Raw genomic sequence first — 24,970 nt, 5'->3', positions numbered from 1 at the left:
GGACTTGCGCGGGCGGCCCCACGCCCCTGGGCCTTTGTCTTCCATACAGTGGCAGCGTCAGCAAACCGACCGCGTGGGTGAGAGGCCCAGGCCTCAGTGCGTCCTCCCCAGAAGACTCAGTCCCCAGGACCCGCACGCTGGTCACTGCAGGAAGCCATGGTCTCCCCGGCACCCAAGCGCCTGATCCTTGAATATTCATCTGTGTCGGGTCCCCCAGTGCCGTGGTTTCCATGGAGACCCACTCCTAATGGCTTAAATAGACAAGGGCGGGGGTTTTCCAAGGCCTGCATGCAGGCCAGCGCAGACGTGAGCATCCCCATCCATGGGGGGTCCTGATGACCTCTCTGGAGACATCAGAGATGGGGGGCGTGGTGGGGAGGGAGGAGGGGCTGGGATAAGGGGGGCTGGGGGAGCCTGGGGGGCTGGGGGAGCCTGGGAGCCTGGGGTGGAGAAGGGACACAGAGGAGTCGGTGCCCACCACAGGTCACCTTGGCGATGCTTGCATCGAGTTGCTGGCAGGCAGCACGTGTGCCGTCCTGGACGCCGCCTGTCCACACAGGCTTCCACTGTGACCTCAGCACGTCCCGTCCTGGGAGGGTGAGGCCCCGAGCCCAGGCCTCCCACCACCACCACCCCAGCCGCCCCCAGAGCCATTGTGTTTGGGTGGCGGGGGAGGGTTTAAGACCTGCCTCGTCCCGGCCTTTGAATGCTGTCTGAAGGGTCATCGCCACTCACCGACCCGTCCCGTTCTGACCTGAGTCCTTGGCCCACCCTGGCTTCTCAGGCCGGGCCGTCTTAGATGCTCTTTCCTTGGCTCCCAGTGGACAGTGGAATGTCCGGTGTGAGTTTGACGGTCAGGGTCAGGGGCCGCAGGACGGCCTGGGTGCTGGCCTGGGTGCAGGAAGGTGGGGCCTTGCGGTCCAGGAAGGCGTCCGGTCCGAAGCGGCCGGAGGGCCTGCCCGCCGCTGCCCGGGGAGCGGATATGAGGCATGCCCCTCCGCCCTCCAGCCCTCACCTGGCAGCTCAGCCTTGGCAGAATGCAATCAGAGGCCAGCGGGGAAGGGCAGGCGTCCGGGCAGCGGAGGGTGAGGTGCCCACAGACCCTCGCGCCCGTGACCCAGTCCACACTGCACCTCCATTTGCCCCTCGGGAGATGAGAGGTGGGAGGTCAAGGGTCCTGCCGGCGTGGACAGCCCCGGGGCCGAGTCTGTTGCTCTGTTTGTCTGGAGCAGGGGCCACACCGGCCAGGAGCCCAGCGCTGATGCCGTGAGGCCTGTGTGCAGCTAGCGGGCCGGGCAGGCACCCTGAGCTGTCAAGCGTGGATGTGGGGAGATGTCGCCCCGATTCTTCCCCGCCCCCAGCAGGCCGGCCGGAGCCCAGAAGAGCTGGCTTTCCCCATACTCTCGGGGGCATTCACTCAGTCCACTCAGGCGTTCACTGTTTCCGCTTAGATGACCGGAGCCTGTGCACCGGTGAGCAGGCCGGTCGTCCTCACTCACCCTCTCGCGCACTCATGTGTCCCTCCAACAGTCTTTCTGGAGGATTCCACCTGTGATGGACCCAGGATGCTGCAAGTGAGGCATCTGGGTTCCTGCCCCGAGGAGCCCTGAGCGCATGAACAGACACCCAGGAAGACTGGGACAATGAGCCCCGTGATGGGACCTTGGCAGCCTGCAGGTGTCCTGAGGAGCCCCAGGAGGGCTTCCTGAGAGAGGTGGCTGAGCTAGTTTTGATGGATGAGGAAGAGAGAGCTGTGAAGGGTCATGCTGGGAAGAGTGCTCTGGGCAGAGGGGTCCCAGTTACGAAGAGGGGGAGGTGGGGAGGCTCGGGGGGCCATCAGGGAGGAGCAGAGCTGAGCAGAGCAGCTGGCATGCCTGGAGCAAAGTGTGTGAGGCCAGGAGGGACGAGGGAGGCGCCGGGGCCCAGCCACGCTGCCGGGAGGGTTCTGCGTACCAGCTCAGACGCCCACCTGCCGGTGAGGTCGCAGGGAGGGCGGGCTCAGAGTTCGACCTGGAGGGGTCCCTCTGGGTGAGCGGGAAGCGGAAGGTCCAGTCCCACGGGTGGGGAGTGGAGGGTGGGGTGAGACCGGCCAGGCCATCACTGGGGCTGACGCCGCCGCCCCTCCCACAGGTGGGCAGTGAGTCTCCAGCTTTGTGGCTGTTCAGTAGCTGTCGTGTCTGACTCTTTGTGACCCCATGAACTGCAGCACGCCAGGCCTCCCTGTCCATCACCAGCTTCTGGAGCTTGCTCAAACTCATGTCCATTGAGTCGGTGATGCCATCCAACCATCTCATCCTCTGTTTTCCCCTTATCCTCCCGCCTTCAATCTTTCCCAGCATCAGGGTCTTTTCCAATGAGTCGGCTCTTTGCATCAGGTGGCCAGAGTATTGCAGCTTCAACGTCAGCATCAGTCCTTCCAGTGAATATTCAGGGTGGATTTCCTTTAAGATTGGGACCCACTAATTCCCTGTCTGTCCCCCCCAAAGCCTCAAGCACTGGGCCCAGTTTGGAGGGGTGGGGCCTTGAATGTTGCCCCCTGCTGGACATCGGCCCACCTTGCAGCCATACCAAGTGATGCTTTGTATTTCCAAAATGCGCCTGACGTCTCCTTCACCTCCTCCAGAAGAGCTGTGGCTGTGAAAGTCGCTCAGTCATGTCCGACTCTGAAACCTCACGGACCATACAGCCCACGGACTCCTCCAGGCCAGGATACTGGAATGGGTAGCCTTTGCCTTCTCTGGGGGATCTTCCCAAGCCAGGGATCGAACCCAAGTCTCCCGTACTGCAGGCAGATTCTTTACCAGCTGAGCCACAGGGGAAGTCCAGGAGGGCAGGGGCCGCCAAATCCCCAGGGCCTCCCACTGGGCTTCCTGTTACTGAGGGGCTCTTCTGACATCAGGAAAGGGCGCCTTCTTGGGAATGAAAAGGAGATATTTGCTTCCTCCTGGAATTCGTATATGTATTTTTTCTGCTGTAATTGAAACAATATCTGGAACGAGGCATCTAATTACTCTTCTTTCCTCGAAATTGAACGATAACGTGTCCTGTCGATACAAAGCTTTTGTGGAAGTCACACACGAGGTTTCCCTGAGCGATTCTGATGAACACACAGCAGAAAAAAGGATTTGGGTTTTAAATAGTCTCCCTAAGTATAATACCAGAGCCTGACGCGATCAACTTCATCTTGTTCTGCTCCATTTTTGAAAGTATCTTTGTACTCTTGGGTTCCTGCATGACAATAGCTCATAATTCGAGCCTGGAGAGGAGGCTGCCTAATTAGAATTTTTAGAGCTGGGAGAGCCTTGAGGAAATCAGAGAGGAGCCGCGCATTCAGAAGAGTATGCTGAGCCCTGGGCAGTGGTGAGCGGTCAAAGGTCACAGACCTTTGGATCGAGGTGAGGCTGGATTCTCAGCGGCCAGACCGGAAGAGCCATGAAGAGACGCAAGCTGGTCTCTGCAGCTACAGCGAGGGGTGAGGGTTCAAATTCCAGCTCTCAACTCACCCCAGCCCAGCCCGCTGCTGACCCTCTCTTGCAGGCACGCATGCTTAATCGCTTCAGTCACGTCCAACTCTTTGCGACGCTTTGGACTGTAGCCAACTAGGCTCTTCTGTCCACGGAATTCTCCAGGCAAGAATACTGGAGTAAGCTGCCATTCCCTTCTCCCAGAGCTTCCCTGACAGCTCAGTCAGGAAAGAATCTGCCTGCAATGCAGGAAAACCCAGTTTGATTCCTGGGTTGGGAAAATCTGCTGGAGAAGGGAAAAAGCTACTCACCCCAGTCTTCTGGCCTGGAGAACTCCAGGGACTACAGTCCAGGGGGTCGCAAAGATTCAGACAGGACTGAGCGACTTTCACTTTCATTTAGCTTCCCTTGTGGTTCAGATGGTAAAGCATCTGCCTGCAAGGCAGGAGACCTGGGTTCAGTCCCTGGGTCAGAAAGATCCCTTGGAGGAGGAAATGGCAATCCATTTCAGTAATCTTGGCTGGAAATTCCCATGGATGGAGGAGCCTGGCAGGTACAGTCCATGCGGTCACAAAGAGTCAGATATGACTGAGCGACTCCACTTTCACTTTTCTCCCGGGGATCTTCCAGGCCCAGGGATCGAACCCAAGTCTCCTGTACTTCCTGCTTGGGTTACCGCTGAGCCATCAGGGAAGCCAAACCCTAACCCGACCCGAATCCTAATCCTGATCCAAACTGCCTCTCAAATCCTGGATCTACCCTCAAGATTAACCCTGCTGCTGCTGCTAAGTCACTTCAGTCGTGTCCCACTCTGTGCAACCCCATAGACGGCAGCCCACCAGGCTCCCCTGTCCCTGGGATTCTCCAGGCAAGAACACTGGAGTGGGTTGCCATTTCCTTCTCCAATGCATGAAAGTGAAAAGTGAAAGTGAAGTCGCTCGGTCGTGTCCGACTCTTAGTGACCCCATGACCTGCAGCCTACCAGGCTCCTCCATCCATGGGATTTTCCAGGCAAGAGTACTGGAGTGAGGTGCCATTGTCTTCTCCGCGATTAACCCTAACCCATCCCAATTCAAATCCTATTTATAAACTTAACCCCAACCAAAGCCCAGCTAAACGCCGGTCTAAACTCTTTAGCACCACTGTTGCATTGTTGACTAAACCTCAAGTCTAACCTTAATCCCAACCCCAACCCTAACCCTGACCCAGCTCAACCACCTTCATAGCAGAGAAGAGCACACGTTTCTGCAGAGTTGGCACTTTCCCACCTGTCTCAGGCCCTCCGCGGTTCCTGTGTCCCTGAACCCACACAGGACCTGACACCCTGTGGTCCCTGCATCTGTTTGCCCGAGTGACCCAGCGTGGCATCAATGGCCACCTGGTGCGCACCGGCTGGGCAGTACTCACGCAGGCAGGCCCTGGCCCCAGGAGAACTTTCTCCCCGTTTGCTGGACGAGGAAACTGAGGGTCTGAGAGGACCCGCGGCACCGCACGTAGGCTGCAGCAAGGCGGGAGGGGCCTCTGATGGTGTGTTCCCGACACTGGTCCCGCTCCTGGCCGGGTTCTTGGGGGTGTCAGGCTCGGACTCTGGTGGTTTGTGGCTGGACTTGTCCGTCTGGCCTGTCTTGCTGTCTCAGTGACCCCAGAGGTAAGGCTCTGACAGATGTCCATCTGCTTTGTGTAGCTGGTCTCAAATGACAAGCTGAAGCCAGACCCACAGGCCAGCCTGTCAAGCTGGGGGTGTGGGCAGAGGCTGCAGGAAGCCCCTCGCCCAGAGGCGCAGACAAGCATTGGCCCACTGAGTTGGTTCCCCATGACTGCTGCGCAGAATACCACAAGCCGGGCAGCTGACAGCAAGAGAAGCTTAAGCGCACAGCTCTGGAGACTGGAGGTCAGATCAAGGCGCTGGGAGGGTGGCTCTCCTCTGGAGGCTCTCAGGGAGGGCCCTTCCCGCCTCCTCCAGCTTCTGGTGACCCCAGGCATCACCCCGACCTCTGCCTCCATCTTCAGGTGGCCTCTTCTTCCTGTTTCTCTTCTTGTAAGGACACCAGCCCTGTTGAACCAGGGCCCACCCCATTCCAGGATGACATCATTGAAAGTGACTCCATCTGCAAAGACCATGTTTCCAAATAAGGGCATCTTCACAGGTTCCAGACGTTGGACTCGAACACACCTTTTTGAAAGTGACAGTGAAGTCACTCAGTCATGTCTAACTCTTTGTGACCCCATGGACTGTACCTGCCAGAATCCTCCGTCCATGGGATTTTCCAGGCAAGATTACAGGCACGGTTTGCCATTTTCTTATCCAGGGAATCTTTCCAACTCAGGAATCAAACCCAGGTCTCCTGCCTTGCAGGCAGACTCTTTACCATCTGAGCCACAAAGGAAGCTCTTTTGGGGGGTCACAATTCAACTCATAATGACTGTGCAGCTTCTTTCATTTTTTTAATTAGGTGTCATCAGTGTTTTGCCTGGAGAATCCCAAGGCCAGGGGAGCCTGGTGGGCTGCCGTCTATGGGGCCGCACAGAGTCGGACATGACTGACACGACTTAGCAGCAGCAGCAGCAGCAGCACTAACGGCTTCCCTGGTGGCTCATATGGTGAAGAATCCACCTGCAATGCAATCGAACTCAGGTTTGACCCCTGGGTTGGGAAGATCTCCTGGAGACGGAAATGGCTGTCTGCTCTGGTATCCTTGCCTGGAGAATCCCATGGACAGAGGAGCCTGCTGGGCTATAGTCCATGGAGTCGTCAGTAAGCTCTGAGGATATTTCACATGTAAAACTGGACTTGTGTGCTCTTCCTGCATGAGGCCTGGCAAAGTGGAACGCAGAGGAAGCTGTTCTCTCTTGATGAGGCGGGCTTCATGCCCCCCCAACCCCTCAGCCCCACTCCTGCCTGGTGCTGTAGACACAGAGATTAGGACCCTTGATTTGGCCAGTGTTTCTCAACTAGGAGTGATTTTGACTTGGAGGCATTTGGTAATGTCTGAGGACATTCTTGGCGGTCACAACTGGAAGATGCTACTAGCTCTGGTGGGTAGAGCCCAGGGATGCTACTAAAACATCCTGCAATTCACAGGATGGCCCCTCTGGCAAAGAAATTCCCACCGCCAAATGCCAGTGATGCCCAGGTTGGGAAATCTTAATTACTTTCATCTTGGTTCATGGCTGCCCTGTTAAAGACTACATTTCCCAGCTTCCTTTGTGGAAGGTATGGCCACGTGACCACATTCTAACCAATGGGGTGTTAGCATAAGGGCTCTGGACATCTTCAACTGGAGGATGCCCTATGATTGGCAGATGAGGCCCTCCCACCCCCAATGAGTGGACCAGGGATGTGATGGCAATGGCTGGAACTAGAGCAGCCAACTGAGACCTCGAGGTGGGAGCTGCTTGCTGGGAATGGCCAAGGAAATGTGGAAGGCACCAGGACCCTTTGCCCCCATCAGGCCGCCATGCTGGTCCTGCCCAGACTTCTGCGTGAGTCACCCGTACCCTGACTTACTCCCGGCCAGTTCCATTCCCTCCCATGACGAATTACTACTTTAAATCAGAGCTTTTCTGGGACGGAAAAACTCAAGAAGAAAACATAGCAGATCTTGCTGAATTCGAGCTTGCAGTGTCCAGGCTCCAACACAAACATTCCAGTGCTCTGGGCAGTGGCGAGGATAGCTGGGCCTGCCCCCCGCCTTCTGGAAATACTTGGGAGTCAGGGTCAACACAGGAGGCTGGAGCCGCTTCACAGGGTCAGGGTGATGTGAGCGTTTCTTAGCTTATTTTCCCAAACATGTCAAGGGCTCTTCATTTTCCAATCTGAGAAAAATCAAAGCCAAACAAAACGGCAGTCTCTCTGAACCCCCTCCAGCTGTGAAGTGAGTATCCGCTACGGTCAGATTCACACATCGTGGGCGTGACATTGGTTTCATTTGGTTAACTTTTCCCATCAGGCACATTCCCCAGATTCTAGAAGGGGACAACACCATACGAGGCGTCAGGCCTCAGGATGGAGAGAGAGGACCCTCAGCGAACATGGAGATGCTGGCCCAACAGGGTGCGTGGATGCTCCTGGGCATGGCCTGAGCATTCCCCTTGCCCACGAGAGCTGGTGGCATCCTAGGGGCCTGCCACATCTGGTCACCACTAGGGACAGGATTTGAGCCCCTCTCTTGCCCCCTGTGAACCTTGCACATATTTGGTGCTGAGAACGAGAGGCAGCAAAGCAGAGGGGAAGATGGGGCTTTAATAGAGAAGCCAGGCTCTCTGAGCCGGGACCATCTCAACCAGGACGCAGGAGCCAAGGGGCCTTCCTTGCGGAGGGGTCTGTGGAAATCCCGTCCTTCCCTTCATTCATCATTCGTTCAGCGCTACTTTTGTGTCGCAGGATGGGGGAGTCGAGGGCTACTGGGGAAATGAACACACTTTCGATAGGTTTCCCATATTTTTCTACATTTGCTTCTTTTTGTCCCCCTTCTCTACAAGGATGGTATTTTTAAAAATTAATGCGAATTTAATTTAACCTCCCCCCACTGCTTGAGGCGGGGAGAGAAGGCCCCTACACGGACCCAGGGCCCCTGCAGTGGGGAGGGGGGTGCTTCTCTTGGAGTGGGTGGTGACCACAGAGGCGTCCACTGTGGGCAGTGAGGCTGGAGGGGGTAGGGGCTTGAGCCCGAGCCCCGGTCTGTCCCATACTCTGGGGGACTGAGGCTGCCATGCGTGCCCCCAGAAGCCTCCGTTTTCTCATCTGTCTGCAAAGCGGAGGTGTTGGTAGCACCCAACTCCCAGAGGTCCCGTGAGAGTGAAGGAAAATGTGAGGCTTCGAATCTGGGGACGGTCCTGACAACTCCCCGGAGGGCTCCAGAGAACCCTGGAGGGGGGACCTGGGGTGGGGAGGGGTGCCTGGCTCCAGCGGGAGGCTCCAGACCAACTCTAGGGTTGTGCTGCGGAGCCGGGAGCCTCCTGGCTGAGGTGGGGCAACGGCGGAGGCCTCCCCTTTGCTGTCAAGGCCAGGGACAGAAGCCCCCTCTCAGGGAGCCCCACACCACTCGACCCCTCCAGTAACCAGGGACCAGGCACCTCCCTAGGAAGGCAGCCTGGAGCCCACAGGAGCAGGCAGGAGGGTGATCTCCCTGTGTCCCCCAGGGGCCAGCCTGGGGCCTGGCACAGAGGTGCTCCCCGTCGAAAACAGTCAGAGCCCCCCTAGGATGGACTGTATGTTCAGAAAAAGCAGTGAGCTCCCCCGTTGCCCAGGGTGTTTAAGCAGAGGCTGGGGACAGGCCTGAAGGGCCACTGCAAAGTGGGCTCGTTCAGCTGGGATAAGAGTGATCATCATGATGATAATGTCAATTAAAATGTGCCCAGAGCTCGCTAAGCCCCAGCAACGGTAAAATCTTTGTTCTCTTTTGTTAGAAAAAAAATTTTTTTTTTAATTTGCCGCAGTAACTCAAGCTCTCGGAACAAGTTAAACAATACAGAGATATATTAAGAAAAATCTAACATCAGCCCTCCTCCGAGGCCTCTTTCCCTCCCACAAGCCAGGTACCTGGGCTGACAGCGAAGGTGTCATCCTTCCAGGCACCCGACAAAGAGGATCCCTCTCCATCCTTCAGATGCTCTGAGGAGGCTCAGAGAGGGGAAGCCATTCCTCCAAAGGCCACTAGCTGCTCAGAGGCTGCAGACCAAGCAGGTTTAAGTTGCCTCTTCAGCCCAGAGGCTCCCAGCTCAGCCTGGCTCTCCTCTTTTCTCCCGGGAGCCCGGCCCGTGGGAGACACAGAGCCTCCCCTGGGATCGCCTGAGACTCCTGGGCCAGCTCACTCCAACCAGAACTGACCAGTCCTTGAGCCCACGGCCCAGCCTCCACCTTCCAACATGAATTTGGCAGGACTGACTTTTTTTCCTAAGTGATGAAAATATGATAACACATTTACAGGAGATGTCCCTGATAGCTCAGTTGGTAAAGAATCCGCCTGCAACGCAGGAGACCCTGGTTCTATTCCTAGGTTGGGAAGATCCACTGGAGAAGGGATACGCTACCCAGCTCGGTATTCTTGGGCTTCCCTTGTGGCTCAGCTGGTAAAGAATCCACATACAATGTGGGAGACCTGGGTTCGATCCCTGGGTTGGGAAGATGCCCTGGAGAAGGGAAAGGCTACCCACTCTAGTATTCAGGCCCGGAGAAGTCCATGGACTGTATAGCCCATGGGGTCGCAAAGAGTCAGACACAACTGAGCAACTTTTTCACTTTCACTCGGAAAATACAGAACAAAGTTACATATAGTTCCACTGTATGTTACAATTAAGATTCTTAGTTGGAGTTTCAATATCAAACTCTCAGAAATTAATAGAATAAATGTACAGAGAAGCAGAAGAGTATAGCAGACCTGAAAAGCATTGTGAGACAATTTGACATAACTAAGATTTACACCATTTTCACACAACAGTAGGGTACAAATTCTATTCATGTTCCCATAGACTACAAACCAGGAGACACTAGAACATATCTGGAAACATAAGGCCAGGTGCAGAAATTTCATGGCCTAAAGGCACTGAAATCATAACGAGGCTCTTCTCTTATTACTGTGCAATTCCGTTAGAGATCAAAATCAAAAGATCTTTGAAATAACCCACATATTTTCAAGTGCAGTGTGTTATTTACCAAGAGAGAACTCTGACTTAGCCATCAAGGAAGCCTCAGTAAAGTTAGACTGAATAAAACACAGAGGGTAATTGTAGAGAAGGAAGCATTCAAATGAAAAACTAACATCAAAGATACTTTAAAAACTCCCATGTATTTGGAAATGAAATGTCTGCTTTTAAATGAGGGCTAAGAAGCCGTAACAAGGAAGGCGTTCTGATCTCCTTCTGTCAGACTCTCCCAGCTCCAACAAGGCCCTCCTAGACTCAAGGGGCCTGCAAGCGCCCAGGAAGACCAGAGTACTATCCCTCAACTCGGAGCTGGAGACACCAAGGCTCAGGAGGGGCAGGGGACTTGTAACCTCACACAAGGACTCAATTCCTTGTGTTTAATCCGATGATTTACAAAGTTCCATTGTAACTACGGCACTCACTCATTCATTCCCAAACACCCACAGAGTCTGTATTCATCTCCCGTTGCTGCTATCACGGATGATCACAAACTTGGGAGCCTGTAGCAACAAACTGATTATTGCACAGCTCTGGCGTCCAGAAGAATGAAATGCCCGGTAGGGCTGGCTCCCTCTGGAGCCTCCAGGGAGAATCCTGTTTCCTTGTCTCCTCCTGCTTCTGCATCTCCGGGCTCGTGGCCCTCCTCCCATCGCTCCATCCTTCGCCTCCGTGATCACCTCCCTTTCACTTGGAAGGACCCTTGTGATGACGTGACAATGTGTAGGGATTGTTCAGATAATATAGGATAATCTCTCATCTCCCTAACTTAATTAAGTCGCTAACTTAATCTCATCAGTAAAATCCCTTTTGGTCACTTAGCCACAGGTTCTGGGGAGGAGGGTGTGGATGCTTTTGAGTGCCATTTTTGCCTACGTGCACAGTAATTCTTGAAGGAGGCAGGATAGGGTTGTGCACAGCGAATCAGCTAGGATGCGTTCAGTGGCACTTTATGGAACCCTCCTCCCAAAGGGCCTTCGACGGTGAGGCTACTTAGCATCTCCCTTGGCAGGAAGTCTGACCAAAGGCTGGCTCCAGGGTGGGTTCATTTGGAGGCTCAGGAGCAACAGCATTAGGGACACGGGCTCTTTCCCCCTGTGACTGTCGGCATCATCTCCTCCTGGCCCCAAGAGAGTGGCTGCAGCTCCAGGCGTTACATCATCACACCTCATGACCAAACAGGAAGGAAGGCAGTGAGTTTTCTGGCCCATTTCTTGCCTGCCATCAGGGAGGTCTCAAGGGCTGAGGCCGGGCCATGTGACCTCTCTCCAGCCACTGGGGAAGGGTGTCCGCCTTTTCTGGACACATCACTGCTCCTCCATCAGAACGAACCAGGTATGCAGGTATGTTCATTATCTACGCTGCGTAACAAAGCACCACGAATTTTTCAGCTAAAAGCAACACACATTTACTATCTCAGGTTCCATGGGCCAAGAGTCCAGGTGCAGGCCAGCTGACTCCTTGCTCATGGTCTGGAGGCTGAAATTACAGTGTCAGCTGACACCAGGTTCTCACCCAGGCCAGGGACTCCCCACATTCCAGGCTCCCCCAGCTGTCGAGAGAGTTCAGCTTCCAGAGGCTGAGTGGCCAAGGTGAGTTTTCTTGTGGTTTTCCAAGGACCACTCAGCCCCTAAAGGCCAGACTCAGGTCCTCACCCAGGGACTGCCTCTGGCATCACTGCTTCTTCTGTGTAGCCAGCAGGGGAGCCCTTCTGATACTTCTAAAGGCTTCACTTGATCGGGTCAGGCCCAGACAGGATAATCTCCTTTAAGAGGATGAGATGGCTGGATGGCATCACGGATTCAATAGACATGAACTTGGGCAAACTCTGGGAGCTGGTGAGGGACAGGGCGGCCTGGTGTGCTGCAGTCCATGGCGTCGTGAAGAGTCGGGCATGACTTGGGAGACTGGAAAACAACACTGAAAGCCAGCTGGTTAGGATCCTGGAAGAGGCAGCGATGTCCCACCCAGTTCACACAGGAGGAGGTGCGCCCCCGGGCCTGGGTCACTGGGGGCACCGGAGCATCCTGCCGCCTCACCCTTCAGTCTGAGCTGGGCCCCTCCTCCTTCCAGAGAGTCCTCCCTGAGCCCCCGGCAGGTCCCTGGAGGTCGGGGGCCTGTGCCCCGAGCCCTCAGCTGGGCCTGGGGGGTGCTGTGGTCTCTCCGTGGGCGCTGTCCACACTTGGCAAAGAGCAGGTGCCCAGGAGATGCCCGCTGGATGAATGCGTAGCCCCCACAGTACTGGGAAGATCTTGAAGCTCAGAAACAGTGATGGGGGCTGGGTCTAGGACTCTGGCCCTGGGAGAGCAGACCGGGGGGGCTGGCCTGAAGATACGGTCATGCCAGGGCCTCAGAGCTCCCCACTTCAGAGAGCCCTTCCAAGGCCCCCCGAGTAACCAAGGCCAGCGGCCAGGGAGGCACTGGTGAGCGGATGGCAGGCAGCGTGGAGACAGCAGGACAGGGGACCACGGGCCCTGGGCTCACACCCACGCCTGATCCGGAGCAATCTGGCCTCCACCCTCATCTGCAGGATGGGATGCCACCCAGCACACACCGTGAGGGGGACGTGAGGAGGGTGAAGGGGGCCCATCACCCAGGGGCTGTTCGGGACAGGACCCAGCTGAAGGGTGGGGACTCGTGAGCACTGAGGGGCAGGGGTTGAGGAACAGGAGAGGGGCTGCAGGGTGACAGCCCCCAGGAAATGACCCCTGGAGGTGCCAGGGGGCCCTGTGGCTGCCGTGGGCCATGGACCCCGGTGGGGGATTCTGAGGAGGAGCCCCCTCTGGTGCTGAGGGGGCGTGGCGCTGTGCCTTGCTCAGGTGGGTGACAGGCAGGGGCGGGTGCTCCAGGCCCAGGGAATGGCAGCAGAGATGGGCACTGCGGGGGCATCCAGGGCCGAGAGCTCTGCGTGCATCTTTTCGGAGAACCTGCTTGCCTGCCGTGGAAGGTGCGGGGCTCCGTCGTCCCCCTTCAGGGGGTTGGACAGGGACGCTTACATGGCGATGCCTGGTCAGCTCGAGCCCAGAGTCCAGATCAAGGCCAGGCCACGGAGGGGCCCCGATTGCCAGGCTCAGGTGTCTGGGCAGCGGCAAGGCCCGGGATGGAGGATGGGTCAGCCCGGAGCGGCCAGCAGAGGGCAGCCCCGGGAGGGCCCCCATGTGATGGGTGGAGGCAAGCTTGAGCCCCAGCAGGCCCCCGGGGCTGAGTGAGGTGCACAGCAGGCGTGCTGCAAGCATGCTGGCTCGCAGCTTAAATCCATTACACTCCCTGCAAGGCCAAGACGGTCCCCAAAGCCATTCTTCCCCCAGAGGGCCCCGAGCCAGCCCTGGAGGAGCTCAGCGGTGCCAAGTCCATCACTGTGATCGATATCGCAGTGAAGTTAGTACAGGCAGAGCCTGGCTGCATTCTGACAAGACAAAGCGGTTCTGGAATTCTTCGGGGACGGGCGGGGAGAAGAAGCAAGCTGCATCTTTTCCCCTGCCTCAGCTTTAAAAATTAAATTACAAATAAAGTTGGGGACACAATATCCTCAGACCAGTCGAGGACACACCAAGTCTTGGGGTCCGAGACTGGAACGCCAGGCTGGCCCTCCCCTGGCCCCGCGCCAGCCAGCCAAGTGCAAGGACCCTTCCCTCTCCCTGCAGGCACCAGCTGAGGGCAAAGACCGCAGACACAGCAAAACTCCCAGGGGCTGGAGGCCCAGCTGGGGAGGAGCCGGCACGGACCTTAGAACCAGCCAATCAATAGCCCCACTTTACAGATGGGAAAACTATCTACAGATGGGAGGCTATGGGAGGCAGGAGGTTCTTGGGCTGCCAGACAGAAGGTGAGGAGATAAGCGGGAGCTTAAGTCCAGGATCTGCACAGAATGGAGACAAGAAGGGCCTGCTGGGCGGGGAGGCCAGGTCTGGCTCTGGGTGAAGCGCTGCTGTGCTCCGCCGACCGCCACCTGCAGAGGTGACCGCACCGGCATCCAGTGTGGCAGGGGAGCATGGAGGTCACCAGGCCCTTCGAACCACCCATCCCTCCGGCATGCTTCCACTGCGAGCTGTGAGGCAGGCCTCCCCCCAGACAGAGGGACAGAGACGGGGCCTGTCCGCAAGAGCCCATGGCAGAGGTGAGGGCTGATGATGGTTTGTCCCTGAGGGGCACACAGGAGCCCAGTGAAGGGGGCTCCCCACCAGCCAGGGAAAGCGGGCAGGCCTCCAGGGGAGGAATCTGAGCCTCATGTTTTGGACGAAGAGGGGAGTGCTCGGGATAGAGGGGGCAAAGCTGCCAGCCTGGGGAAGGACCTGTGATGGAGCCCCAAGTCCACAGCAGGCAGGGACAAACGGGCTCCCGGAGAGGCCGAGGCGGTGAGGCGGAAGCCAGCCCGACGCCTGGAAGAGCTGCCCACACTGGGGCACCAGAGATACAGCCTACCTGCAGCTGGGAGGGTTAGCGAGGCCACAGGCACGTGTGCGTGTGTGGGTGTGCGCATGTGTGCAGCGCACGGGTGTGTGTGTAGGAGCGTGTGTGCACATGTGCACAGGCACGCCTGTGTGCTGGATGCTGGCACGCTCACAAATGAAGTGTGCACACAGATTCCTGCATGTGAGCACACGGCATGTGTGTGCGACTGCACGTGTGTGGATGTGTGTGCGCGCATACGTGTGTGAGCACAGCGTGCGGCCTGCGCGTGCGAATGTGGCTAGGTGTGCACACACGGTGCCTGCAGGTGTGCGAACGTGCATGGGTGTGCATCGTGGACACACGGATGCTTCCGTGAAAGCATGGTCCTGCACGTGGCTGTGTCTGCGTATTCCTGGATGCACGTGCGTGTGTGTGAAGATGCCAGCCTAGGTGTGCAAGAGTGTGTGTGCACACAGCTATGTATGTGTGCATGTGTGCGCACGTATACCTGCACATTCAGGGAGGCAGCTCAAGGAGATGCGCCCCCCTCACCTGAGCTGAGGCCACTCGAGCACAGGCCTTACACCACAGCGGGCTGGTGCACGCCCGGATCCCTCCTCCCAGGAGCGGGCATGGCACCCAGCGTGCCGTGGGTCACAGGGGATGAAGGTGAGGACAACCTTATAGCCCCAGCCTGCTCCACCTCCAAAAAGTCGCCTCCCGAGACGCCCCCCAACGCTCCTCCCCCACCAGCGCAGCCTGACTCCCCAAAGCACCCTCCTGTCACCCGCCCCGTCCTGCCAAGCCTGAGCCCAGTGGGCAGCGACCCCCAGGACAGGCAGTCTTCCAGGGCGCAGGCGGTTTCATCTGCTCCAGGGCAGCGGGGAGCTGCTTGTCAGGCCTCACGCTCAGTCTCGGGGTAAGAGGCCTCTCCAGCTCCACGGCGCACAGCTGAGCCCCCGGGGCCTCCCTCCAGTGCACGGAGCAGGCCTGCACGCGGTGCCTTCCAGGCCAGGGCACTCTACCCCGAGAACTGCGCAGGCACCAGGCCCGCTGCCGCCCCTCGCCTCTGGGCCCTGGACCCCCAGGAGCGGCCCTTCCTCCTGCTTCCTCCCAGTTTGGCCAGCCGGGCGCTGTCTGCTGTCTGAAGTCAGAAGGCTGGCCCGGCGTTCCCCAGGGGCCCGGGTCACTCGGCCAGCCAGACTCTCCAGAAGTTCCCAGCCTGGCCGGGCTGGAGAGCCACCGCCTGGGCGGTGGGATGTGCTGTCTGCTCTGGGGCCCCTGGAGCTCTGTGTGCTTTTCCTTCAAACCCCTCACACTAGGCTGGCCTTGCCTGTGGACACGTCGGGTGTCCCATGGAGCAGGACCCTTGGACTCAGCCCCCAAAGTGCTTCTCAAAAGGTAAGACCCCCTCAAGGCCAGGAGGAGGCCCACATGGCGATCCAGCTGATGGCAGGGCAGACCTCTCCAAAACCTATATGTGACCACCACCGTGTCCCTTCCGAGGACATGCCCACCGGGACAAAGCCCAACCCTACCCCAGGGGGCACAACGAGCAGGGGCCTCTCACTTCCTAATAACTCCCCTCACTCTCCAAACACAGCTCAGAGGTCACCTCCTCCAGGAAGCCTTCCCTGATAACCCCACTCCCAGGCTGGAGGAGGAGCCCCAGGGCACTGATGGCATTCACTGCACCCATCTCAGTGCGTGGCACCATTGACCCCAGACAGCCAGCATTCAAGACAGAAGGTCTGATCCAGACAGAGCCAGGGCAAGCCAAAGATGGAGGCACAGGGGTCTTCCCTGCAGAGTGCGCCCCTCAGCACCCTGACTGGTGGCACCTTTCAGGCTCCAGGACCAGAGGACCTTTCACAAGGATGGGGCCTCTACCTTCCCTGGGTCACATACGATCATGGCTTTGCTCCCCAAACTGTATAAATGCCAAGGACTGGCCCAGGAGGATTAACCTTCCTCCGCAGGTCTGCTATCTGGACTGTGATTTCCAGGCTGGCCCTGGCCTGACCCTGCCCTGCCCCATCAGTGGAACCATGTTAACAAGGATGGCAGTGCTCCACGTGGGCCTCTCTGCTGAGACAGCCTGCTCTCCGGGAAGGACTTTGAGCTTTTCCAGAGCTCAGAGCAGAGAGAAGCAGCCCTCCAGCCGGGGCACAGTTCTAGGCATCATGGTGTGTGTGTGTGAGTGTATGCGTGTGTGTGGCTCCAACCCCTCCCTGAATAACCCTCCTAGTACCTCCTCCCCAGACACAACCCCCGTCCCCTCCTCCCCCAACCTGAGAATTCGAAGAGAGCCGCAGTCCAGCGGGGTGTTTCTGCTCTGCTGGGAGCAACGGTCTTACGGTTCGTCCTGGTGAGAAATGCCTGGCCTGGGACCTCGGTCCTCCCCTCCAGCCTCCGTCTCCCACAGACCGCAGGAGGTGGGGACCACCACGCAACAGTGTACAAATGCAGAACAGATGCGCAGGGCCGCGGGGGCAGGGGCCAGCGGGGTCGCCCCCGACACCTCGCCCCCAGCAGCAGTGCGGCTCCCACGCCAAGCAGCCCCTCATCTGGCAACTCAGTTTGGGGCGTTTGTCAGAGGCGAAGATACAGAACATCCCCCAGCCTTTAAAAAGCAGAGCTTATGGAGCACAAGAATTCAACTTCAGAATTGCCAACAAGGGTGCAGAGCCTGGGAGCCTGCCCAGGGCTTCCACAGACACGGCCGTCATGATTCACGCTCCAGCAGAGGCCGGGGGTGGGGAGGCAGCTTGGCCCCCGAGCATCCCCCAGAGACGAGAGTCGGCCCTCGCAGCGAGGGCGCACCCTAGCCGCGTCGCGTCCTCCGCCGGGCTGCGAGCGGCTGGCTCTCCGGTCAGGCCGCGGACCCCCCGAGCCGGCCCCACTGCGGGCGAGCGCGCGCGTGTGCCCGGGCAGGTGAGGAGGCGGCCGTCTTAGAAAGAGCAGGGTTCTGGAACTCACCGCCCAGGCCAGCCGGCACCCGGCCCCGGCGCGCAGGCTGCGGACAGCCCTGGAGGAGGCGCCCTCGCCGGGCGCGCGCGCCCCGCGCCACCGCCCCGGGCTCCTCCCCGGCGCCGCGCGGGCAGGTTCGCCAAGGCGGCCGCGGGCTCGGGCTGCCGGGCCCGCTCCCCGCCGGCCGGCGGCGCTGGCCTGCCCGCCAGGCCGCCCCCGCCCGCCCGCGCCCCGCCCCGCTGCGCAACTCTACCCAAGTTGGAAGCCGATCCGGAGCGGCGACACTCGCGCCGAGCGCACGGCGGAGGAGGAGGCGGCGGCGCAGCTCCCGCGAGCCGAGGCAGGCGAGGCGGCGCCCGCACGGCGGAGCGCGGACCGCGTGGGGTGCCCGCGCCGGGAGCGGCAGGAGGAGGAGCCGGGGAGGACGCTCGGCGGCGCCGGCGCCCTGCCCGGGAAAGTAAAGTTGGAGCTGGAGGCAGCGCGCGGGCGCGGGGGCCCCGAGGAGCGGGGGCCCGCGCCCCGGCGCGCCGAGCCCTAGCCGGCCGGATGGGAGGCGGAGCGCCCGGGCCGCCGCCGCCGCCGCCTGCAGCCTGCGCCCCAGCCGGGCGCCGGGGCTGCGGGGCCGCCCGGGCACGCCCGTTCGGGCGCCGAGTCGCTGCGGGCTCGCGGCCCGGGCGCTCCCCGTGAGCCCGGCCGAGGGCGGGGCCGCGCGAGGACCCCGGGACCTGCCCCCTCCCCCTCGCCGCCGCGTCGCCGCTCGCTCCGGGCGCCTCCTGCTCTGCACTTACGCGTGCGGCGGCGGCGGCGGCGGCGGCTGGGAGCCGGGCAGCCACGCTCTCCGGCGCGCCGCTCGCCAGCCGGGCCGCCACGGCCGAGGGTCGGCTGCGGGGCGCCGCGGTCCCCGGCGGGCGCGCCCTAGGCGCAGGCGGCGATGCGGGCTCCGACCCGGGCTGGGGGGCGCCCGAGCTGCCGCGGCTGCGCCCCGGCTCCAGGCGGGACCGCGTAGCCTGCGGGAGGACCATGGCGTCCCCGGCGCTGGCGGCGGCGCTGGCGGCGGCGGCGGCAGCGGCGGGCCCCAACGCGAGCGGCGCCGGCGACGGGGGCAGCGGCAGGGTCGCCAACGGCTCGGGGGCGCCCTGGGGACCGCCCCCGGGCCAGTACTCGGCGGGCGCCGTGGCGGGGCTGGCGGCCGTGGTGGGCTTCCTCATCGTCTTCACCGTGGTGGGCAACGTGCTGGTGGTGATCGCCGTGCTGACCAGCCGCGCGCTGCGCGCGCCGCAGAACCTCTTCCTGGTGTCGCTGGCCTCCGCTGACATCCTGGTGGCCACACTGGTCATGCCTTTCTCGCTGGCCAACGAGCTCATGGCCTACTGGTACTTCGGGCAGGTGTGGTGCGGCGTGTACCTGGCGCTAGACGTCCTCTTCTGCACCTCGTCCATCGTGCACCTGTGCGCCATCAGCCTGGACCGCTACTGGTCCGTGACCCAGGCCGTCGAGTACAACCTGAAGCGCACGCCGCGCCGCGTCAAGGCCACCATCGTGGCAGTGTGGCTCATCTCGGCCGTCATCTCCTTCCCGCCGCTAGTCTCGCTCTACCGCCGGCCCGACGGCGCCGCCTACCCGCAGTGTGGCCTCAACGACGAGACCTGGTACATCCTGTCCTCCTGCATCGGCTCCTTCTTCGCTCCCTGCCTCATCATGGGCCTGGTCTACGCGCGCATCTACCGGGTGGCCAAGCTGCGTACGCGCACGCTCAGCGAGAAGCGCGAGCCCGCGGGCCCCGACGGCGCGTCCCCGACCACGGAGAACGGGCTGGGCGCCGGCGAGAACGGGCACTGCGTGCCCGCGCGCCGCCCGCGCGCCGACGTGGAGCCCGAGGACAGCAGCGCCGCGGCCGAGAGACGGCGGCGCCGGGGCGCGCTGCGGCGGGGCGGGCGGCGGCGTGGGGCTGGCGAGGGGGCCGCGGACGCCGAGGGCACGGGCCCCGGGACGGTGACGGCCGAGCCGGGCGCGCTGGCCGCCGCGAGGTCCCCGGGCCCCGGCGGGCGCCTGTCCCGCGCCAGCTCGCGCTCCGTCGAGTTCTTCCTGTCTCGCCGGCGCCGGGCGCGCAGCAGCGTGTGCCGCCGCAAGGTGGCCCAGGCGCGCGAGAAGCGCTTCACCTTCGTGCTGGCGGTGGTCATGGGCGTGTTCGTGCTCTGCTGGTTCCCCTTCTTCTTCAGCTACAGCCTGTACGGCATCTGCCGCGAGGCCTGCCAGGTGCCCGGCCCGCTCTTCAAGTTCTTCTTCTGGATCGGCTACTGCAACAGCTCGCTGAACCCGGTCATCTACACCGTCTTCAACCAGGACTTCCGGCGCTCTTTCAAGCACATCCTCTTCCGACGGAGGAGAAGGGGCTTCAGGCAGTGACCCGCGCCCTGACCCGGCGCGGACACCCTGGACAGCTCCCGGCGGAGGCGGGCAAAGCCGGCCTCCCAGGGACCCAAGGACGGATTGGCCTTCGGGGTGCAGGGGTGGGCACACAGCGCCCAGCGAGAGCCCAGAGACTGCAGGGCCCCCGGGGAGGGGGGAAGGAGAGAGGGGAGACCCCTCTGCCTTCCTGTCTCAGCAAGGGGCTGCTTCTGGGGCTCGAGGCCTGGATCCAGCTCTCCGGAGGGGCCCCCTCCCCCGCCCAGGTGTGGTAGTGGGGCCCGGTGGTAGAGCCCAGCGGCACTCTGTTTATCCTCCCAAATTGACGAGAAAGGAGCCTGCCCCGCCCCCAACACATGCCACCCTACCCTCCTCTCCACCTCTGAGCAAGGGCTGACCTCCCAGGACCTCCGTGGGTGGATTTCCAGGGGTGGGGGTGGGGGAGGAAGCAAGGCACCGGGAATCTTTGGTTACCCAAAGTATTTAAATGTTTGCCAAAAACGACTGACAGCCACAACCACCAAACTCTTTTCTAAATAAACCTTTGTAATCTAGATGGTGGGTGCCATAGTCAGTCCCTCAGCCCGGGGGGTGGGGCGCCTTCCAGACCCTCCCCCGACCCGATCCCCCCGCGACCCCCCCACCTCCTACGTTCTCTTGCATCAGGTGGCGGGTGGGGGAGGGGGTGGTGCGCGGGGTATTTGTTTAAACGGAAGTGTCTTACAGATGTCCAAGGCATATGCTCAAAATGGTTGTGTTGTTACTGGCCCAGAGACCAAGGAAAATCAAGAGACCCCAGGTTAACTGCATATACAGATGCTGGAGGGCTGTTCTCCATCCATACCCACCCTCCTCTGAATCTCGGCTTCCCCCAGTGCAGCCAGACTCACCCCCTTGCCCAGGCCTCACCAGCCCCCAGGGAGTCTGGGCTCACCCACGCTAAGGCTTGAGGAGGGGCGGCCAGAAGAGAGGAAAGGGTCAGAGAGGGTCTCCCCCCAGCTCTTCCAGCCCTCCGCACAGAGCCTGGGAGCGCCGGGGATAGCGGTGGGAGAGGGACACGAGCCGGCCCTCTGAGACACATGGACGCCCGTGTGCACGCACACACACACACGTAAGCTCAGTGAGCGGGCAGGGCTCAGTGCCAGGGGTCCCTGCTTTGCCCACCCACCCCTCGCGCCCTGCTCCGTGCCCCTCCTGGCCTTCCTGTATGTCCCCTCCCCTACCCGGCCCTTGCCTGCCAGCCCAGACCTCCTGATCACCGCCCACCTGCCTTTGGCCTGGGATGACTGTCTCAGGGAGGGGTCAGTCCTGGGTCCTGCTTTTTCAAGTCCCCTTCCCCTGAATCCAGAGCCAGAGCAGGGCCCTTTTCTGGTCCCACATGCCAGGGCGGACCCTGTGGCGGAACTCTGCAGCTACCTGGACTCATCACCCCAACTCACGGGCCCTCAGAATACCCCACTAGGAAGAGCTTTCCTGGACTGGAGTCACAGTTAGCAGAGGGGTGCGGGAAATGGCTGGCCAAGGCTGGTGGCAACCTGTCTAACCTCCGCATCACCCAGGCCTGGACAGGGGGTCCATGTTGTAGGCCCAGCTCTCACCAGGACTGCTGAGCGAGCTCTGCCCTCTCTGAGCCTCATCACCGCCCCCCCGCCCCGCCCCCGTCAAGTGGGGCAGGGCTGAAAGCTCAGCTCTGTTGTCTGGGGGCCAACTTACTGGCTGAATGGGGGCTCGGGCGGCTCGAGCAGGGACCTTCCCTTGGAGAGAGCCCGATCGACACAGGTATTGCCCCCCCAGTGCAATGGGGGTGGTACCACACCCTCCCCCACTCCTGGGGGGTGAACCCCAAGACTCCGGCAGGAGCACGTAGCCGGGACACAACCCACAGGAGAGTGTCAGCAAACCCTTCCCCTCTCCCATCCCCAATCCTGAGAATTGCACCTTCCAGGGCTGTGGCTGGGAATGCAGGCGCCTGGTGCTTAATACCCCATTCAGCCAACAGATGTTCACCACTTGATCGTAATTGCTGCCTGGAGAGGCTTTCTTTTCAGCTGGATAAACGGAGACAGAACCTGGCTGCTACCCCGCCTGTCGCAGGGAAACGGCCAGTCGCCCTGCTCTGGGTCTCCGTCTCCATCAATGAAGCGGGGGGTGCTGACACCCCCCGAGGGTGCCCGAGGGTGCCCGCGTGGTCCGGGAGCCAGCCTGCAGGGAGGGAGGTTTCTCTGCGGTGCAGAGGCGGGCCCGTGCACTGCGCATGGTCACGAACGCCAAGATGCCCTGAGGTGCTTGCCTCTCTCCAGGCACCTTGGGGTCTGCTCCATGGCACTATCAGTGTCCACCCCTGTCTGGAGCTGAGGAAACGCAGGCCTAGAGCTGACCATCTGGGCCAAGACCCACAGAGGAGGCGGAGGGCAGAGCCGGCCACGAGCCCAGAAATGTGCAGGTCAGGAGATCTCTGCCCTGAGCACCCCAGCTCCGGTCCCAGGAGCAGGGGCGACCCCTGGGCATTGCTGCTGGAGAAGCATGGCCCTCAGCCACCGTCCTGCCCCCGGCTTCCTTCCCCTTGGCTCTCCTGAGGTTTCAGGCCAAATTAAAAAATACACCCACAAGCAGGTTAAGGGAGAGCAGGGTACCAGATAGGGGTCAGCTTCGGTGCTGTCCTGGACGGAGCCCACCGCTGATGTAATTCTCAGAGACGAGCATAGACGTACATTCGTTTAAATAATTTATTCCTGTATTTTAATTCAATTGCTGAGTTTGTAGAAGGCGGCGGGGGTGGGGCAGGGAGAAGAATAATCCAAATATTCCCTTACAGCTCAGTATGGAATTTAAAAAAAAAATCGCTTGGAGCAGGCAGGATTGTTCACACTTCAGAAGAGCAGCTCCAGTCTCTGAGTCCTGCCCCCAGCTCCGGGGGTGGGGGCTGAGGGCTGGGAGAAGACTCGTTGCCGGGGCGCTCGCTGGCGAGGAAGCGGTCCTTCCCGGGTGTGCTGGCAGCCGGCTGTATTTTTATATCACATCCGTCGGCAGGGCTCAAATATTCCAGTGCAGCCTGGGATCAAAACAGCCGGCGCCTGCAGGCCTGTCTTGAGTCTGCTTGGCCAGCTGTGGTGCTTTGCGGAGCAGAACCCGGGCCTCCGGTCCCCAGCAACTCCCCGCAGCCCCCCAACCACGCGCACCGAGTGGGGCAGGGGCAGGAGGCACACTGGCTGGAGATGCCTTGCACTTGGGGGGCTGGAAGGGTATGAGTTCTGTGTTACTAGAAGCCCAGCCCATTGGAACTGAGGAATAGATGAGAATTATAGGGGAGACTCAGCTGAGTGTCCCACCATGAGGACCCCCAAGTTCCTGCTCTGGGTTTCTGCCTTGAGTGCTGCCAGGGACCTCAGCATGCCCCTCCACCCCGCCCCGCCTCCACATGACAGAAGGTCAGGCTCCCATTCGAACTGCTGGACTCTTGAGATCATCAAAGGCATCTGGGTAAGGGGACAAGGGGGTGGGCTTCCCTGGTGGCTCATCTGGTAAAGAATCCACCTGCAAGGCGGGAGACCCGGGTTCGACCCCTGGGTTGGGAAGATCCCCTGGGGAAGGGAATGGTAACCCACTCCAGTATTCTGGCCTGGAGAATGCCATGGACAGAGGAGCCTGGCGGGCTGCAGTCCCTGGGGCTGCAAAGAGTTGGACACGACTGAGCGACTGAACATACAAGGGACAAGGAGGCTGAGGGTAGAGGCCTCTGGTTTGCCTGAGAGGGACGCTGGCAGGCACCTGAGGTCTGCTCTCTGTGTGACCCCACCCCATCAGTAAGCAAGGCATATCCTCTCCTGCCTCGGTGCAGGGGGGATCCACGCATACAAGCGGACTGGTGACCTCCAGGCGGGGCACAGCATCTCTGAAACCTGCCCAGGGAGCAACTGCCAACCATGGGCCAAGGAAAAGCCCTGGGGAACTGAGGCTTTTCTTCCTGACAGAAGGATTTACAGCCCCTCCCAGGAAAAGCCTCGGGCACAATGGGACCATCCTGTTGAGCTAAGGGATGGCCAAGCCAGGCAGAGAGAGCGCGCTGGCCCAGAAAACCCCGCCTAAGGGCATCTGCTCTCCTGGCTGAGCGCACAGTTGCCCGAGTTGCCTGGCAGTGAAGGAGAGAAGGGAAACAGGACACGCACCTGCTGTCTGATGCTGAGGCTGCTGGGCCGGCCACTGGAAGCCCACCCACCATCCCGCCATGCTGGTGCCGCCCCACAGGCCTCACGTGTCTGTCTCCAGGGGTGGGGGCCTCGGGGGGCCACACAGGGAACCCTGGAGGGGCATTCGCACCATAGTCCCTGTTGGGGATGGGTGGGAGGGAATGCCAACTCCCACCCCTCTTGTGCATCAGACAAGGCCATCTGCAGGTCATCCCAGCAGACCCCGAGCCTGCGCCTCCCTGGGCCTGGCCCTGGCTCTTGGGACCCCTGGTTTGGAGCGGCGAGGGCTGAGGAGCAGGGCAGTCACGGGGTTGGGGGGCGCCACCTGTGTCTGAGACCGCCGCCATCTTGCCCAGGGGCCAGAGTGAGCCTTAGGGGCGGCAGAGCCAACGTGGTTCAAGCCCCTTCCTGGACGGTCACCCGCCCCTGCCCCTGCTTTGTTGATGCTCTGCCTTTGGCCAGGAGTGCCTTTCCCGCCTTCCCTGAACCCCTCTCGTAGAGCCCCCACGAGACCCAGACCAGCCTTCGCCTCCAGAAAGCCTTCAGGAGTCTCCTCCCATCCTCTCCCTCCCCAGCTGCAAGACCTCAGGGCTGACCAGGCGCGGAGCCCAGGGTGGGGGGTGGGGCGTGGATGGCCTGTCGTCCTGGCCAGGGGGCCAGCCAGCAGGCCTCCTGTGCAGAGGCAGGGCTGTCCTCCCTGTCCCCTGAAGACACCGCCGAGGAGCATCCCTGGACGCCAAACCTGAAAGCCTGCTGGGGCACGTCCACCATGCTGCCGGGACAGCGTCCCACAGGCGGTGCCAGCAGCCCCGAAGTGGATGTCCCACACCCGCCCACCCTCAGGCCGTTGGGGAGAGACTTTCCGCAGCAAAGGCAGCTGAGCTGGCCGCAGCTCGGGCCGGGCTGTGG

At 60.7% G+C, this 24,970-nt stretch overlaps 1 protein-coding gene across 1 annotated transcript; it reads left to right on the top strand.

Moving 5' to 3' along the window:
- The first annotated feature begins 18,488 nt into the window (after window positions 1-18,488).
- Window positions 18,489-20,428, top strand: ADRA2C (adrenoceptor alpha 2C). The gene has a single exon (XM_027971413.2). It carries the CDS (start codon window positions 18,489-18,491, stop codon window positions 19,872-19,874), a length of 1,386 nt encoding a protein of 461 aa, XP_027827214.1. The 3' UTR covers window positions 19,875-20,428.
- The last annotated feature ends 4,542 nt before the right edge of the window (window positions 20,429-24,970 follow it).

Source organism: Ovis aries, chromosome 6 (assembly GCF_016772045.2).
Source record: "Ovis aries strain OAR_USU_Benz2616 breed Rambouillet chromosome 6, ARS-UI_Ramb_v3.0, whole genome shotgun sequence".
Classification (NCBI taxonomy): Eukaryota; Metazoa; Chordata; class Mammalia; order Artiodactyla; family Bovidae; genus Ovis; species Ovis aries.
The sequence above is the reverse complement of the archived record's forward strand: the minus strand, read 5'-3'. Positions and strand labels throughout refer to the sequence as shown.